This window comes from Terrapene carolina, unplaced genomic scaffold, assembly GCF_002925995.2.
Source record: "Terrapene carolina triunguis isolate 2854851 unplaced genomic scaffold, T_m_triunguis-2.0 Scaffold210, whole genome shotgun sequence".
Taxonomy (NCBI): Eukaryota; Metazoa; Chordata; order Testudines; family Emydidae; genus Terrapene; species Terrapene triunguis.
This window is the reverse complement of record NW_020664561.1, coordinates 49,257,959-49,276,773: the sequence shown is the minus strand read 5'-3', so window position 1 is coordinate 49,276,773 and position 18,815 is coordinate 49,257,959. Positions and strand designations below refer to the sequence as shown.

At 41.5% G+C, this 18,815-nt stretch overlaps 1 protein-coding gene across 1 annotated transcript in view; it reads left to right on the top strand.

Moving 5' to 3' along the window:
• LOC113407188 (methylcrotonoyl-CoA carboxylase beta chain, mitochondrial-like) overlaps positions 1–18,815 on the top strand; it is a 21,604-nt gene extending 2,789 nt beyond the window's left edge. Inside the window, exons 3-13 of the mRNA XM_026655322.1 lie at positions 1,022–1,218; positions 3,420–3,598; positions 4,954–5,034; positions 7,666–7,844; positions 9,388–9,580; positions 10,720–10,811; positions 13,020–13,176; positions 14,882–15,004; positions 16,288–16,436; positions 16,911–16,992; positions 18,697–18,815. Coding sequence (XP_026511107.1) covers positions 1,022–1,218; positions 3,420–3,598; positions 4,954–5,034; positions 7,666–7,844; positions 9,388–9,580; positions 10,720–10,811; positions 13,020–13,176; positions 14,882–15,004; positions 16,288–16,436; positions 16,911–16,992; positions 18,697–18,780 — 1,516 coding nt within the window. The 3' untranslated portion in view covers positions 18,781–18,815. The remainder of the gene's footprint in view (positions 1–1,021; positions 1,219–3,419; positions 3,599–4,953; positions 5,035–7,665; positions 7,845–9,387; positions 9,581–10,719; positions 10,812–13,019; positions 13,177–14,881; positions 15,005–16,287; positions 16,437–16,910; positions 16,993–18,696) is intronic.

Here is an 18,815-nt window from a genome sequence, read left to right as displayed (position 1 = left end):
ACCACAGTAGAAATAGTGAATAATCTACAGAATCGTTCATATATTGTTTGGTCAAACAATGCTTTTGGTTAAAAGTGGAACTTGGAGTTGAAAATATATATTTAAAAAACGTTTTACTTAACTTTTAAACTGAGATGATTTCAAAAAGCAAATTTACTGTTCACCATTTATTCTGTTTCTTATTTATACTGTGCTTCTCAGACAAAATTAGACTAGTCAGATTTAGTTTTGTGAAAGTACAATGCTGCAGTGTTCACTTGGTGTAAAACATTCTTTCCGCATTGGAGTTGGACATTAGTTTTTTCCTGTCTGTGCCAATGGATAAGCTGTTTTCAGCACTTGTTGAGGGGAGCCACAGAAGAAGCCAATGAATGGATCTTTTTTCTAGAGTAGCAGAACTCAAAAAGTAAGGCTTGCCAAAAACTGAATTAAGGTTGGTAAACTGATAATCAATATTTGCTCTGCAGTGAAAATTCTAATCAGCAAGTGCTCAATATCTCTCAGGATCAGATGCTTCAGCTGTGACAATCAGTAACTGCTCAGTCACTTCTTAGTACAGCATAGATTGAGCTGTCTATACAGATGGTAATTTGATCCCATAAGTAGTTTAAAATATTTAACATTGGATGTATATGGAAATACCAAGGAAAAGATTATAGCTTTAATAAGTTCCAGTAACTATGAACAAAAGCCATAAACAGAATTTATTTTGACTGTTTTCTAAACTGTCTTTTTTTAGGCTTGGGAAATCTAACTTGTGAAGAATTCAAACTGAAATGTCTCATTCCTATAAAATATCTGAGCTTTTTTTGTCTCCCTTGCTTAATTTGGTTGCGGTGAACTAAATTATAATATAGTAATTAACTGAAAATAACTTCCAGAAACATAATCCAAAAGTGATAGTTTAACCTAATTGTCAAACATTGGTGTGACAGCTGGGTAGTTTATTTAAGTACCGTATTAACTTACTAAAAGAGTAATAACTATTTTTCATTAAATGAAGCTTTGTTTTTGAAATCAGATATTCAGAGTTGCTTTGCAAGGTCAGTAAAGGAGGTGGAGAGAGTGCAATCTTGCGTCATACCCAAAGAAACAAGAAGTTGCTTGTTCGTGAACGCCTAAGAATGCTTCTCGATGATGAAACTTTTCTTGAGCTGTCCCCTTTTGCAGGGTTTGATTTGCCATATGGTGATGTCCCTGCAGCTGGATGCCTCACTGGTAAGATTTGTGGCCTCTATAGTTGGTGTAATGCGAAAAATCATTGCATGTATAATAAGGGGTTATGCTTTTTGTTTAATTGTTAATAAATCTGAATATAATTAATAGATTTTGAGCTCTTAAACTGAATATGTTCATTGCTCTCTAGTTCCTTTTAGCAATCATAAAGATAGATTGAGGTTGAGAGTCCAGTTCTGTGCCATACCTGTGTGAGGCACAGCCCAGGGGAAGAAGGGAATGGATGTTTTTAAACCACCCAGATTCTGGACTGGTTGGGGGGCAGTATGACCCCGGACATAAACTGGAATAGTGCTGCGAGTGCTCTGATTTACAGCAGTTCTCCAAGGGCTGATTATGGGTTGCTGGACTGCTTAGAATCTCTGTAATGGCATGTACTATGGAGATACCCCATCCTGCCCACTGCTGGAACTCCCCCTATACTGGGGCTTGTGTTGAATGTGCTATATTATTGGTTTAATATTTTGTCCTAGTTACAGCAGTGACTGATTTCTGTCTCAAAAGGTTAAATGTGACATCACAAACACTTTAATTAAAGGCTGCCCCATCAAATTAAGGGAGCTTGAGCCACTGAGTGATTAACACAGGAACTGTGGCTTTCATTAGTGAGCTGTTCTCAAACTACCAACTTGATATTTGGGTTCTTTCCAGTAGATATTCAGAATGCATGACCAATTATGCCTGTGTATCACTATTGGACTCAGGCATCTCTTTGCTGCTGCTATGACCACCCAAAAAGTGTCAGAGGTTACTTTCATGCTCTATAAATAAGTATTCACTTAAAGTGAAATTCACCCAATTCAGAGGGCCCACACAAGCCCCTGCGTGCACAAGCCCTTTGTTCAGTGCTGTTACAGGGAAACCTTGTCATGGGCACCCTACCTATAGCCATCCTCATTAGTACAAGCACAACCCGCTCAGGTTTCCCTCCATCCACCCATAGTTCTCTCAGTGGCAAATTCAAATCCTTTTATTTATGTAAAGTGCCACAGCTCACAGACCCCTTCATAGTGAAAACAGTTCCTCTGAAAACCCTGAAGTAAAACAAGGTAGCAACTGTTCAAAAGTCAATGTTCCCAGCTCACCCCCCTAAGAATCATTAGCCTCTCTGTCCCTGTTCCTTTTGCCCCTGTACTGGATCTCCACTCTCGAGGCCACCTACTTGTGTGTGCCAAGAATTGCTTCACTCACTTTTCGCACCAACTAAGCTGGTTCGTACCCTCATTTCTAGGGGCCCGTGCACAAGCTTTCCTATATCTTGGCAGGATTCCCCAGCTCTAGTCAGTTCTCCTCAGTACACATCACCAGCAGCAAAAAGTTACTGCTGTCTTTCAGGTCTTCAGCAGCTTTTCCTCAGGTTGTTCCTGCCATGTGTTCTCAGGCAATTCTTACCTGCCCTTTCTGTCTCTCCCTAGGCTGCAGGTGCCTTCTCTTAAGTCTAGTTGTGTGGCAGCTGACTAGTCACAGGTGCATTGGACCCTGCTCCCCCTTAAAGAATCCAGTCATCCTGTACTTAGGGTATTATGTTGGCCCTCTCCATTGGGAATTTTTTTCTATAAAAACTTAAATGACCTACTTTTGGAAGGGTGGTGAGCAAGCACATACTCTTTTAAATGAAAAGGGACTGAAATGAGATGAATGCTTGGGGATCATCAGTTCAGGGCTTAGTGAATGCCTTCTGATAAAATAATTTGCCTTGTTGCATTTGAAAGTGCAGTTCTGTGATGAAAAGCACCTGGAAGAATGGCATAATGAGATTCCATATTTATTGCCTCACTGGTTCTTTATCACATTTTCTCAGTTTTTACGCAGATTTTTCCCCCCTAATTGCCTGTCTTGCACACTCATCTGGAGAGCTGGGTTCTTTCCTCATGTAATGTCAGTAGCAAAGATATGCCAGGTCACATTGTTTTCATCTGTACAACGCCATTAGCCTTCACTCTCATTTTTCAAAATAAGACCACGTTGTAAGGCTACAGAGTAGGAGGTGTCTCCTCCATACAGTATGTGTGGCTTCATTGGCATAGGGGTAAATGCTGTAGAAAGCCTTACTGACATGCTGCTACTACTGAAAAGAATAACATGCACTTTGGCTTCCTTGTTTAGTGTATGGAACTGTTGCAAAAGGTCTACACTTGGGTTATTACAGAGCCCTTGATAAATGTCTGTGGGCTCTGTTTCAGGAATTGGAAAGATCTGTGGAGTCTGGTGTGTCTTTATGGCAAATGACGCAACAGTTAAAGGCGGGACCATTTATCCCATTTCAGTGAAGAAACAGCTAAGAGCTCAACAAATAGCAATTCAAAACAGACTTTTATCGGTATATCTAGTTGACAGCGGGGGAGCATTCCTACCACTACAGGTAATATTGGAAAGGGCACATTGTATGAAAATAGCCATTTTTTATCTGCATCAGATTACAGGCAGTCCTCGACTTTGACATTCGACTTACGATGAACAGCACTTATGACATTTCTGAATTGACACCCTGATTTGGTTTTGACTTTACGATGCTCTGTCCCACAGTGGAGTGGCTTGCGATTTCGAGTTATGACGTTCCGACTTACGACGCAATTTTCAGGAACCTATTGTGTTGTAAGTCCGAGGACTGCCTGCAATTTCTAGAAGTGAATCTCATTATGCTTTTTTTGGCTGGCTGACTTTAACTTTTGTCCAAGTTATACTCTACTTGAACTCTGCAATCAAATCAGAGTCTAGGAGATGTTTCTAACATCCAGGACAGTGGAAGTCATTCTGACTGATCTTGCATCTAAGTGAAGCCAACATGATCAACATTTAGAAACTCGAGTCTCTACATGGGAACAAATTGTGGACTCGGCATACACTGGGAGCTCAAGTGAAGATCCCCTTGGTCTTCAGTGTTTTCAGTTTGTATTTTCAGTATGAAAAAGTTTTGCAAAGACCAAGTGTTTTAATATAAAGTTTGTATTAATAATGCAGAGAAAATTGATGATAAATAGGCTCCTTAAAAATAAAATGGAGACTTTTTCTCCTTGCTGTAATATGAGGAAGAGCGTTTGCAGAGGTCATTTTCACTGCATAGAATTCAAGTTTCTGCAGAGAATATGAGTACTCTTAGTACACGTGACTTCTGCTGAAAAGCTAAAGCTGCGCCATCTCAAACAGAAAGCAAAGCTTTGTAGACAGTAACCATCACTGAGCCTGTTACTGAGTCAGCAGGAGCTCTGTATGATTAAAGCAGCGTCTAGTTTAATTCTGAATCCAGAAATTGCATTGAAAACAAAGGACAAAAAAGAAACTCTCTTGAATTCATTTCAGAAATCTAGAATGAACATGAGCTCTCCTATTCCCTGGTTTTCAGTCTGTGCACATGTATCTAATGAGAGATGGCTTCTGTGCCCCAGCTGCCCTTGAATTTGAATCAGCTGTCCTTGAATTTGAATAGATTGCCCTTTCACAAAGCCAAGATCTGTGACTTCTCTCTGCCTTGTACAGCACAGAAGGGCATGGTTATTTTTGTTGAATTGAGTTTCAGGTGGGCAGTACATACAATAGAGAATAAAACAGTACCTGAAAGTTATACATTATGATTCCTAACAGTGGTCCCCTGTGAATCAGATATGCTGTACAACTTGTTTGCTTTTCTGTTTGTCAAAACTAAAGGCAAAGTGTTGGCTTTTTAAAATAGCATTGAATCTCTTTGGTAAAAACAGTGTCTTTTCTCTGCATTATCAGGCAGAACTCTTTCCTGACCAGTCTCATGGTGGCCGAGTATTCTACAATGAGGCAATAATGTCTGCTATGAAAATCCCTCAGGTACAATGTCATATTGGATCTTTATAAAGATAGCACATGTGGTTAATGGATTTATGGAAAATGTTTTACTTTCAGTAATATAGCTTCTAGAACTAACACTCAGCTATGTAAAAATACTTTATAACGTCTAGGTTTGTGTATGTTGGGGGGGGAATCAAAAGGGAAATTTATATAGTATAAATATCACATTTCAGCCTGAAGGATCCCAAAAGTGCTTAACAAACTCTGTATAGCAACACTAAAATGGAGTTCTCTTTTGGAATGGGCAAAGGGAAATTTTGGCCAAGGACACCAGAGCAAATCCCTGATCTTAGGAAAAACACCATTTGCTCCTTAATGTCCATGCAGAAAGGACAGGGCCTGACACACACAGACTGACTGCCATGCACTTTACTCTATCTGTATTGGAAGGTTGTGTTGACAGTGGTTGACAATGATTAGATTTGTATCTGTGGTTCTAAGGAATCTAGTTGTTTCAAAGCTGAGAGTTACACTATGAAGTTCTTGAGGGCAGCGGGGGTGATTTAAGTATGGATTAGTGGGGATGGCCTAAGGCTAAAGGAGCCCTAGGTCAACCAAAATATGGGGTCCCAAATCTGGGTGTTGACTGCTGATTGAGGGTTGGGATTCTAATCACTGGGAGTGTATAAGTGAGTTGGGGGTGCTTGTGAGGTATGCGAAACAGTATGGCAGGTGAAGGACAGGGAGTGCTGAGAGGATTTGGCAGCTAGTAGGAGGTAGTTAGAGCTTTTCTGGACTGAGGAAACAGCTGGTGCCCTATTCCTAAAGATGGGGTTCTGGAACTTCTTCCTAGTTAGCTAGATGGGGACGCATCTGACTCACAATTCATTTTTAGGTGACAAGAGGCTTTCAAGGATGGCTGCCTAAAACTTAAAATTTATCATCATTGTACTTATCATATTTCTATAGCCTTTTCCATCTGGAGGTTTTAAAGTACATTGCAAACAATAATAAATTCAGAGGCGGTATTATCTCCATTTTATAGATGGGGAAACTGAGGAAAGAGAGTTTAAATCTAAAGTCACACAGAGATGGTAGCAGAGCTAGTCCCTTCACACCATGGATGGGCAAGAGAGTGAAATGCCCAAAAGTGTAGGGGTTCCATTGGAGTAAGAGGCTCAGATTGGCCATAATCCATCATTGTAGACAATGAAAATTATTTCCCAGTAGTACATAGTGATAATGAGGCTAACACTCTTAGAGAACAGCTTAGTAAAATCTCACTTTTTGCTGATTTTATCTGTTTCCACCAGTTGGTGGAAATTAAGGGGTATAGGGTTGGGGGTAGGCTTAAGGCAGCGCTGGCAGAGAGGCTCCCAGTGCTGACAGTTGAGTGGCAGGGGGGCTCCCAGCATGGCTGAAGGGCCCAAGAGACCAGGCACAAGATGCAGGGAAGGCTGCAGGCCTGGACTCTGAGGAGGAGGATGAGCCCCCAGCTGTGGGGTGCTGCTGAACAGCTCTTGCCCAGGCATGCCTGCCATGCTCCTGGGTGGTGAGTGAGTGAGCGGGGCCATGAGAATGGGGGCTGCAGAGGTCTCCCTGCATGGCTGAGGGGCTGGTGATGCCTGACCCTGCAGGCACAAGGTGTGGGAAAGACTGCTGTCCTGGTAGGGCAGAGCAGAGACACACCCCCCCTGCCCCCCAGTCAGGGCTGTGAAGAGAACAAGTTCCCAGCCACGGGGAGGCCACCCTGCAGCTTAGTGGCTCCTGCACAGGGTGGCCTCTCCTGCCGCTGGGGACGACGACGACTCCTTGCAGCCCTGGACAAAGGTTTCTGCTCTGCCTTTTCAGGTCAGTAACCTGCCCCACACCTTGAGCCTGCAGGGATTGGGTGTCACTGGCCCTGAGACAGCACAGGGAGCTCCTGTAGGTAGCTTTGCTGTCATTGGGGTGAAGGAGCTGGGCTGTGACAGTGGGGCTGCAGAGTGCTTCCTGTGCAGCCACAGGCTGGTGACACCTGATCCCTGCAGGCACAAGGGCGGAGGGAGGCTGCGCTCTTCGTCATTGTTGAAGATGAGTATTTTTTTCCCCTTGATTTCATTCTGGCAGCTGAAATTGACATTTATTGACATTTGTCAGTTAAATCAAATCCTGCCAAACCCACACATAATCTGTAAGATTCAGCAACATTACTACTGCAGAGAGAGCCAGTGTCATACTCACAACCTCCTGTCCATGTACATTTTTCATGTATTTCCCAGTGCACACACCTCACCTTCTACAGTTAAAAACAAATCTACCCCTGGGGAATAATGAATGAACATGTTTAAAATAAAATATATAAAAATTATTGGTAATACAAGGTCTTGGGCCAGGATACAGCTCCCCAAAGTTACTTGAGAAAAAGCTTTTGTTTTGTGATTGCTAATCAGCTAACTAAGAGCAACAAAATGCTCCCTTTTAATGTTCTTTCATTACATTAGAATTTAGCAGCCGGCTAATTCAAAACAATTTTAAAATAAAAGACTTGTTTAAAAAGTTTTGGGGGATTTTTAATTAGCTGCATAAAGATCATAAATCTCAAGTGCCTAAAATGGCTTACTACTGAGATTACAATAGTGTCCCTGCCCAAGCATTCTCCTTACACAAATGTCTTGCTTTGTCCCCTAGGTGGCAGTGGTGTGTGGTTCTTGTACAGCTGGGGGTGCCTACGTTCCCACCATGGCAGAGGAAACTGTGATTGTAGACAAAATCGGTAGTATGTTTCTTGCTGGACCCCCTTTGGTTAAAGCTGCCACAGGAGAAGATATCTCTCCTGAGGACCTAGGAGGAGCCAGTATGCATTCTAAGTAGGTACAATGTTTATAAAAAATGAGGCTCAAATAATATATTTAGTAACAAAAGATATGCCTGATGTCTGCAGTGACAGGACACTGTCTGATCCTAAAGATAGGAAGTATGCCTTGAAAACACATTAGAAATTATATGTGAGTGACTTTAAAGAGCCTTTTTGCACATACATGGGAGTGCGATAGTGCTAGAGATACATTCATTTTAAAAAGAACCCATCAAACGTATAATGTAACATAAGTGTATAAGAGCTAAGTATTGTTATAATTCTTTTAATTTCTTATTTTACTATTTGTGCTCAAACAATCTCTCCATTTCAGGGCCTTCTCCTCAGACCTTACACACTTGACTTCATTAGAAGTTCAATAGAGACTCCAGGATTAGGCCCATAATTGGAACTTACCATCACACAGTATCTGAGGAGGAAGAAAGCTATTGATTTATTTACATCAGCAGAGAAGAAGGATGGTCCAGTAATTAGAGTGCTAACCTGGGACTAGGGAAACCAGGGTTCACTTCCCTGCTCTGCCACAGACTTCCTGTGTGATCTTGTGCAAATCAGTTAGTCTCTGTGCCTCAGTTCCCCATCTTGCAGGGATGTTATGAGGATAAATGCATTTAAAATTTGTGAGGCACTGAGATACTATGATAATGGGGGCCAGATAAGTACCTAATTTGGAGGCATTAAAGTATTTCATTGCAAGAAAGAAGCTGGATGCTTGTAAAAACAGCTGGAAACAAGGAGCCAGCTTTTCTGCCTCTACTAGTAATCCTTGCTGCCTAAGAGGAAATGTGAGCTGAAGGGAATAGAGACTCTAGCAGGACCGTTCCAAGTATCTAAACACTTCCTTATTATTTGTCCATGTAAGAAATTGCTGTAGTTGCCAAAAGAATGTTTTGCAGTTCCAGATAAGAGGAGAGGTGGGTTCTGTCTTCTGTGCTCTGCACTGTAAACATCACTGCTCCCTGGCTTGGCAGACTCAGAAACTCTACTCCAGAGCCTGCTGGGCTGGATGCTGTGATTGAACAAAGGTTAATCTGAAGGTTGTGGGTATCCCAGTGCCATTCAGATAAATGGGACCGTGCAGTATATGAAAAGTTGGTTTCTTTATTTCCAGTCCTGAAATGCTGCTGGTGTAAAGAGATTACAAAAATTATTTTTCTCTTTATCATTTCAAATGTTGTATCCGAAATATATTGAAGATGAGTACAAAAGCTTTTTCCTTTAATATGGCTAACCACCAAAGAAATAAAGAGAGAATTTTTCTCCTCTCCTCTCCTCTGTGGATCTTTTGTTGTTTAGACTGCAGTTGTTCCAGGCACACAACTTGCATTGATTTACATGAGAGATCTGCACCTGAAGCAAGAACAAAAATGCACAAAGTCCCGAATAAGTCCGGAAGATCCACAGTGCAGATGATAGAAATGATTTCCCCCCCTTTAATCTGGGGTTAGCATCAGTCCTTAATTTTTCATTAATGTAATTTGATGTCCTGAACTTTCATTTTTATCATGTATTTCTAAAATGTCTTTGTCCCTCAGAGTCAGTGGCTGTGTTGACCATTTTGCATCTTCAGAAAAGGAAGCGTATGAATGTGTTAGAAATATTATTTTGACGCTAAATTATGAACTTCCACCAGAGGAAACGTTGGAGTATGATGATCCTCTGTACAGTGCTGAAGAGCTCCTGGGGCTTGCACCACGAGGTTATAGCTATACTCTACATATAAAACTGGTAAGGAGGACAAATGCTACAGTATTTCACAATTTTTAGGTGTCTGCTTAATCCAGTATCTGCATATTAAAAGAAAACATGCTACCTTTCTTTGGCGGATTCATTTGGGAATCCTAAATCACATGAAATACTCAGTGTTGCATATTATTGTTGCCAAGGACCTGACTACTACGTCAGCTCCTCTTTCTGTCTTGAATATATTTCAGAGTGTAATGGCAAAGGTTCCTCATGGCTGTGTAAAAAAACAAAAAGTTAAACACTTTGTAGAGAGTAGAGTAACTGCACCAAATAATTCTGGAAGTACTACTACTCCCACATGCCGAGGCGTGTAGAAGCTTGGAGTGCTTCAGAATCGGTGTGCTTTGCATCTTTGTGGCTAATTTAAGGAACTGCAAATCTATGGAAAATGGTTTTGGTGCTCGTTGTCCATTTCCCAGTAGACAAAGCTACACATCACAGAAACCACTCCTACAATTGGCACTAACTTGCACCCTTGCTGGTAGTCTCAGTTGAGAGGCCAAGGAATGAGTGAATTAAGGAGTCTGACTCCCTCCCATCCTTTGGTGGTCCCTTCAGATCAGGCACATTAGTGGGGCAGTGTGGGGAAACTTGGACTATCACTTCTCATGTTATAGGTGGTCTGTGGATATACAGAGGATTTTGGTCTCCAGGGATATTAGTCCTGCATCTTTTGCCAGCAGTAAATTCTAACAATTCAGGGGTCTCAGCTTCATTTTGAAATGGTCCTCTTAGAATACACCTGAAAAATTTATGAGCACGTGTGGTTTAGTGCAGAGTTACTTGTGCACACAAACCAGGTAATTGCACTCAAAAAAGCCTTTTTTTGCTTGTGCAAATGTGGGTTTTTGTTCATGTGAATGACCGTTCACAAACTTTTTAGAGGCCAAGTTTAAAGTTTGTTTCCGAGTAGCAGGTAATCAAGTACTAACAAAAGTTTGTTTTCATGCTCATTGCATATTTTTAGATTTAAAAGATTTTTAAAGCCTGAAGGACAATTATGATCTACTCTGAGCTTCTGAATAGCACTGGCTGTAATTTCTGGTTGGACGGAGCGTAAGTTTAGAAAGACATCCAATCTTGATTTAAGTTTCTGTTGAAAACCAGTAATTTCCTTGTAGATTTTGAGCCGTCTGATAGATGGAAGCAGGTTCCAGGAATTCAAAGCTAAATACGGAACAACATTAGTAACGGGATTTGCCCATATGGAAGGGTAAGACTGCAAGAGTATATTATAAAAAATTCATTCTTTTGGTTAAGAAGCTTTTGTATCATTATTAGGTCGTGTAGTATGTCCAGTTAAAAAACAAACACCTTAAGTTAGAGTTCTGGATGGTTCAAGTGATTGATAATAAGATAGGCTAACTAGAGCTAACATTTTACCTCTAGATTCTGAATTCAGACTTGGCCAGGTCAGTAGTGGCTGAGAACCATTACAAGATGATGGCTGTTTTGTGGCCTATGTGAAATGAGTTGGTGATTCAGTCCAGTGCCTAGGTGGACAGGTGTCCACATCCCAGTTGGTACTTTGCTGGCAGTCTCAGCAGATTCATTAAGCAGTGAGCAGGCTTGGAGACTGAACCTCTCAAAGTGGCCCCTGTAGAGCAGGGCTGAGGTATATGGGTGAGGCAGTGTGAGTGAGCTTGCATTGCCAGTTCCTGTACTGTGCCACTTCAGTGGATAAGAAATTACTTCATCCTCTAGGGCTGTTACTCTGGCACATTTTACCAGCACTGAATCCACTCGCAATCTTTAAAAGATCAAAATAAATATTTTAGGCCCATTTTGTGAGTCAGAATAACCTCTAGTAGGATAGTCCCTTTCTCCTTAATACATGTTAAGTTAATCATTAAACAGTGCCAGAAGATAAATCATTTTGCTAGAGTTGATATAGCATGCTACTCTGCTTAACGGTCAGGTTAATTGATTTTCCTCTGAGACAAGATGAATATTTGAGGTACACATTCCATTATGCTGAAAAGACAAATTATACAGTTGAGTATATTGGGCAAGTATACGTTGCTTGCTGCCATTAGCAGTTTGAGTGCTTGTCAAGCTGAGACCATTCATAAGCAGCCATCTTTAGAGTTCCTAGTATTTACTGGCCTTGTGTGTCCTGGTGAATTTCTTATTCAGACTCCCTGCTCTAAACAAATCACAGCTTTGACAAGCGTAATCTTCATAATAAACTAGAAACCTAGTTTAAGCATAGACTTGCAGTTGAGTGTGCAGCATAGTACAGAATGTCCATTATCACTGCAGAAGGTACAGCATGCATTGTAAAACATGTTTGTTTTTCTTTTAGCTGCACAGTTTATCCTTCAGAATCTGAGTAGGATTTGCTCATGAATAAACTACAAAGAAATAATAATCACAGCCTGATCTTTTTTTCTGGCAACAAGAATTGAAGCTTTGCCATTTAAACTGGTCCTTCGTTTTTTACCATGTAGAGCCCCAAAGTCCTAACCCCCATTAAGCAGCATTTTTGGGCTAGCATTTAGGACATTTAATGAAGCAAGTCATTGTTAACTAAACAATATAAGTTGGATCTGGGGAAGGAGAAAGTGGTAGTAAATGAATTTTTAATCTATTTTCAAGCGTTTCCAAAGCGACCAGCTCTGCATGAAAACAGGGCTTTCAGTTAGAGCACCAAGAGTCGCCTCTCGTTTATGTTAGACTCTTTGTGATCTGTTGCTTAAATCATCAGTATGTGCTAAAACGGACCGTGTTAAGTTATCGGAAACATTCAGTAAGTACTTATCTTGTGATCTTGTTTATTTGGAAGCACAAATATACATGGCAGGCCTCTGTAAAGTTGAACCTTAGGCATCAGAAATGTTGATCCTGATTAAAATTTGTGGTTTTGAAAGACATTTTATAGAGGAAGAATATTTGACATGTTTTGTTTGACATAAACATTACTTGAATTTTTTTTTTTTAAAGAAACTGTTCAGAAATAAAAAAGCTTTTCAAATTTTTTTTGTTTTTTGTTTGTTTCAAATGTAAATATTGAACATTGGATGTTAACTAGAGACACATTGTATGTCACACTAAGTGATGAGGAAGAGAGTCAGGACACCTGGGTTGCATTCATAGCTCTGTCCACTATCTCACTGTGACCTTGAGGAAGTCACTTAACATTTCTGTACTTCATCTAAGTGTATTGATCTGTTAAATGGGTCTGACACTACCCTGCTCCCCAGGGATGTTGCACACTCCATGTTAGTAAAGCACTTTGAGATCCTCGAATGAAGGCAGCATGCAAGTGCAATTTATGTATTATTTTGAGTCTCTCTTGAAGATGCTCCTATAGGACTGATGCTAGTACATATGGATATTATTTTTGTTAGTTTACTACAAACAACACTTTTGCCAATCTCAATCTACAAAAATGAAAGTGTTCCTGTGTGTGTTTTGTTAGACACCTTGTTGGGATAGTGGCTAACAATGGTCAGCTGACTCATGATGCTTCTCTAAAGGGCAGCCACTTTGTACAGCTGTGTAGTCAGCGAAGCATTCCCATCCTGTTTCTCCAGAATACTGCTCCACATGCACCAGAGCCAACAAGTCTCTCACAGGTATGGTACCGTAATTCAAGAATGAGAAGGTAGTTCCCAGTTCTTGTGCCGACTCATTTTTCACGTTGACAAAGTCGCTATTTGTTATGAATCGCAATCTTTGTTTCAAACTTATTCATTTTGATTAAAACCAACTAGGTTCTTAGGCATTTTATTCTTAGACCTACACTCTAGGGCAGGGGCGGGCAAACTTTTTGGCCTGAGGGCCGCATCGGGTTCCAGAAATTTTATGGAGGACTGGTTAGAGGAGGCTGTGCCTCCCCAGTCAGGGGTGGCCCGGCCCCCACCCCCACCTCCCCTGCTTCTTGCCCCTGACTGCCCCCTCTGCCCCATCCACCCCCCCGCTCTCTGTCCCCTGACCGCCCCCAGACCCCTGCCCCTGACGTCCCTCCGCCCCAACTGCCCCCCACCTCCCCATCCAACACCCCCCTCCCTTCCTGACTGCCTGCCCGGGACCCCTGCCCCATCCACCCCTCCACCCCGCTCCCTGAGTGCCCCCGGAACCCCCGCCCCTGACTGCCTCCTGCCACTCCATCCAACCCCTCCTCTCCTTCCTGACTGCCCCCCAACCCCCCGGGACCCTTGCCCCATCCAACCACCCCTTCTCCCTGACCGCCCCCAGAAGCCCTGCCCCCATTCAACCCCCCTGTTCCCCGCCCTCTGACCGCCCCGACCCCTGTCCACCCCCAGCCCCTGACCACTACCCCGAACTCCCCTGCCCTCTATCCAATCCCCCCGCTGGCCCTGCCCCCTTACCACTGCCTGGAGCACTGGTGGCTGGCGGCGCGGCTGCACCAGGACAGGCAGCTGCACCACACGGCTGAAGCCAGCCACGCATTGCGCAGCACAGGCCGGGCTCTGCAGCTGCGCTGCCCCAGGAGCTCACAGCCCCACCGCCCAGAGTATTGCGGCGGGGTGAGCTGAGGCTTCGGGGGAGAGGCCGGGGGCTAGCCTCCCGGGCCAGGAGCTCAGGGGCCAGGCAGAACGGTCCCACGGGCTGGATGTGGCCCGCGGGCTGTAGTTTGCCCACCTCTGCTCTAGGGTCACCATTGCCCCTTATTATTACACTCATCCACATTCTCTTTCTTTAGCAACACTATCCATTTACTTGGGGTGGCAGGGTGTCCAGCCTTCACTGCTAGTAGTAAAACCTAGCACTCCGTGCTTTTCATCTCAAAATATTAACTAGTCAGTTCTCACAACAGCCTTATCAAGAAGGTAACTAAGTATTATCTCTATTGTACAGATGGAGAAACCGAGGCAGAGAGTTACTTGTCCAAGGCCACAGAGAACATCAGGGTAGGCTTAGCCCTAGGTTCTGTGAGCAGAGAACTCCTCTCTCTGTGCACCCGTTTCCTCCCTAGCCCTACTCTTCCTATATGCCCCTAGCATTTGAGATCAAGCCTGGTACAGCCGCAGTGGATCTGAGCTTTACTAGCCTAGAGAGAGCCAAAGTCACTCCAGAGCTTCTGTAGCAGAGCAGTGCTCCGTTACCAACACAGGCTATAACTATTTCACTGATTGATAGTTTTATGGCATATGCTATATGCATACGCTCGTCCTGATTTACTTGTTCTGAAAACATTGATCACTTCAAATTTTATACAAAGAAATCCTCAGATGCTTTATAAGTTTGCTTGGGGTGAAGGGAATCTAGAAAAAATATTTAAGAACTACACTGACTTCATCTGTATTTTAATTTCAGGCAGAGGATCACACCAATAGATTAAAGGCCCAGGCCTCCATGATGGCTGCAGTTGCTTGTGCTGCTGTGCCCAAGATAACCCTTGTAATTGGTGGCTGTTACGGGAATGAAAGTTATGCCATGGTATGGTTAATATGTTGGATAATATTTGACTTGTCATAGGTTTCCCTCTGGTTCAGTCTGCCATTGGCACACGTAATTCCATTCATTATTGTAATAATTTTTAAAATAAGAGCTGCTTCATAAAGTAACTCTAGTAAGTTTGGTCCCTGTCTGTGAAAGCTGGGTGTCAGTTCTGAAAAGTAATTCTCTGAAACTGCTCACACTAAGGCCAGGTCTACACTAACCCCCTAATTCGAACTAAGGTACGCAACTTCAGCTACGTGAATAACGTAGCTGAAGTTCGAAGTACCTTAGTTTGAACTTACCTCGGTCCACACGCGGCAGGCAGGCTCCCCCGTCGACTCCACGGTACTCCTCTCGTCTAGCTGGAGTACCGCAGTCAACGGCGAGCACTTCCTGGTTCGACTTATCGCGTCCAGACAAGACGCGATAAGTCGAACCCAGAAGTTCGATCGCTTGCCGCCGAACTACCGGGTAAGTGTAGACATACCCTAGGGATCAAACGCTGCTCTTGTTCCTCAGCTGAAGCTTACTAGTCTCAATGATCAAGGGTCATATGTTTCTTGGCATTGGAAATTAGAAGTATAAGAAAAAAAATAGCATAGGCAATGGGGACTACTCAGACACTTAAAGTTAAGGATGTGTATAAACACAGCTACATACTGATGGGCCAACTCACATCCTGTAAGCTGCTGAATGACCTGAACTCTAATTGAAGCCAATGAGAGTTTAAGGTGTTCAACACCACCTCGAGCCAGGTCCTGTAGTAGTTATATACTCCATGACTTGAACGTTTATAACTGAAACAAATGCATGTATCCATGTTAGACTTGACAAACTGAGTTAATATTCACCATTAGGTATTTAGGCCAGAAATTAATTTTTTTAATTTTTAACTATATATATATAGTTAATGCCTTTTTATATGTAGATATAAACAAAGACATTTTAAAAAATGCAACAGAAAAATTAAGCAAACACAGAACATGCTAAAACTTGTCATTTTGGTTCATACCTTTAAAGGCACACATTATTGCAGGGAATGTGATTAATTCAGTTTAATATGTTGAGTGTTTTAATTAATCCCTATAAAGACTTGAAAGAATTGGTTTAAGTCTGATAGGATCATGTACCAAAGGGGAATATACACACCTTAAAAAGTCATTACATTTTGTTCTTCAGGGACCTGACTGCATCATCCTATGTGAATGGCTCATTTTAGTTGTTAAGCTCCTGGAGAGAGTGAATAGTGTGTCTCACTTATTTATTTATTTATTTTTAAGTGTGGGAGGTCATTTGATCCAAACTTCCTGTTCCTGTGGCCTAATGCAAGAGTTGCCCTTGTGGATTCAAGACATATTTCCACATTCCCACAGGCTAGGGATGACGACTGCACAGGAGATGACTCAGAGTTAAAGCATCTAAAAGAAAAGTAAGTATTGAAAATAACCCCCTTAATTATGGTTATGATTAAATTAATTTCACTTTTTTAGTTTTGTTCTCTTCCAGACCAACACACCTGCTAACTATCTCACCAACCAAAGCAGATCTACTTAAAAAAAAGAAAAAGAAAAAAAAAAAGCCAGTGCATTGCCTCGAACATTGATGAAAATCTAACAAACAAATATCAGTGTTAGTTATAAAACATGGTTTCATATTAAGTAGAAACCTGGCATATTTCCTTTGCATGTGGAATTACTGTCTTTCTGCAAGATGGTTTAGGCGTCAAATTCTGTCCTTACATATGTACTGGACACCCACTAATTTCTATGGTAGCTTCACACATGCATCCCAGAGTAGGATTTGTGCCTTAGTCGTCACTTATGTTTCTGTTTCTCTGCTTTGACTTATCCAATGAATTTCCTATTCTGGAGTTTTAAAGCTTCTGAAATACTCTCTTATCTAGGCTAGACGAAGAAAGCAGTGCATTTCACTCCTCTGCTCGACTCTGGGATGATGGTATAATATTGCCACAGAATTCTAGGAAGGTAGGCTTTTTCCTTACATTAAATGCACATTCCACATAAATCATTCAGGTTCTTCTCACCTTTTCTTTCCATGCCAATCTATCCAAAATGGTCCCATTGCAGTCCTCTTCCATTCTGGTTGCTTTGATCATGGAAGCTCCTTGAATTCCTTAATTGGCTTCAGTCTCCTTGAAGTTTCCTTTAAGGCCCTATATAATCTAGTCTTCACCTACATCTCCACTTTTTTTTTTTAATTCCTCAATCCCTAAATTCTTCCCAATCCTTTCTCCTTGTGCTGCATTTCTCTTTCTTTTACTCTTGGCTTCTAATTTGCCCCTTATTCTTGGAATGGTCTTCCTGTTCTTACCTGCTGTGCATCCACTTATTCAGATCCTTCCTTAAAACTCACTGCTTCCCTTTATGCCTCCTCACTATCTATATTACCTGGACACTTGTCCTTTCTCTTGTCTTACTATTTATTAATAAATATTTCTCTAAGAGCCTAGTGTACTCTATACTTTGACACAGCAGGCTCTTTAGGGCAAGGATCTTGTCCCACTAATGTATATTTATGGCACCATATAAGTGATTTTTAATATTTTCTTTGGCATTTTGTGGAAACTCTGTTTATGGGAGAATGATGTATCATTCACATGTTTGAGCTCACAGACACCTATAAATATATCTGTCTAGAAATTAAATTTGGAAAGAAAAATGCACAGTAATCAGGGAGCTATCCATACCTTCCCAAGCAATTTCCCTGGGACACCAAAGTTCATTTTCCTTGCAATTCTGAGCAGTCTTTTTACTATACCATGTTGCCTCTTACCCCAGTTCTCACTCTTAGTTGCAGATATCAACCTAAATAGAGAAATGTATGCTCACATCTAAGCCTGACTAATAGGCCTTTCTGTGGTAATATACTCTATTAGTAGTGGGGTGTTCACTATTAAAGCAGGACCAATAGACAAGAGAAAAATTTCAATATTTCAATAAACAAGACAAAAATATGTAGCGAACTTTGGGAAAGGAGTCTTTCTATATCAAACTATGCCAAACATGATCCGAGTCCCTATAAATCAGTATATTTAGAACAAGAAAAATCAATCACATTCTAATATAGAAATTGTAATTTCCTTACTTTAAAATTGAACAAATGAAAGGATCTTATTTTTCAAGACAAAAACTGGACAAGATATTGATCCATGGGAGACCAAGAAAAACGATTTTCTAAAAGATTAAGCCTTGAGAAAAGGAGCAGGATAGTCAGTTCTTCTGTGCAATTGGGAATACGAGTAGTGCAGAGTTGTAATGACATTTGGGTTGGATGATCAGGGAAATGAATATTGTATATTGGTCAAACAAAAGGGGTGGGGCAAGATAGTTTAATAATCAAAAATGTATACTTTTGTCATTAGTTACGTCAAATTAATATTCTTTCTTCACAGTTGCCTAAAGTAGAGTGACATCTGTTTGCTCCACACTGTCTATTGATCTCCCAAGGACATTTCTCCCTCTTCCTTTCCCCAGCAAAATATTGCTCTAATGTCTATTTTTCTTCTATGTGTGCATATGTTAGTTTTTACAATTCATCATTTTAAGCATCAATTGTTCTACGAAAGAGATAAAAACAAAAGCATTATCTGAGTTTCTAAACATAACGTAACTTCTAGTATTCGCAGTTTCTGGAGGATTAATTGCTTATCCTGTTTTCTTTTTCATCAGGTGATTGCACAGTGCTTAACAATTATGAAACAGCAGAAGTACCAGATCGCATCTCTGCAACACTACCCCGTTATCAGACTGTAATCAAACTGCCATTTGCAAATAATCGGATTTTTAAG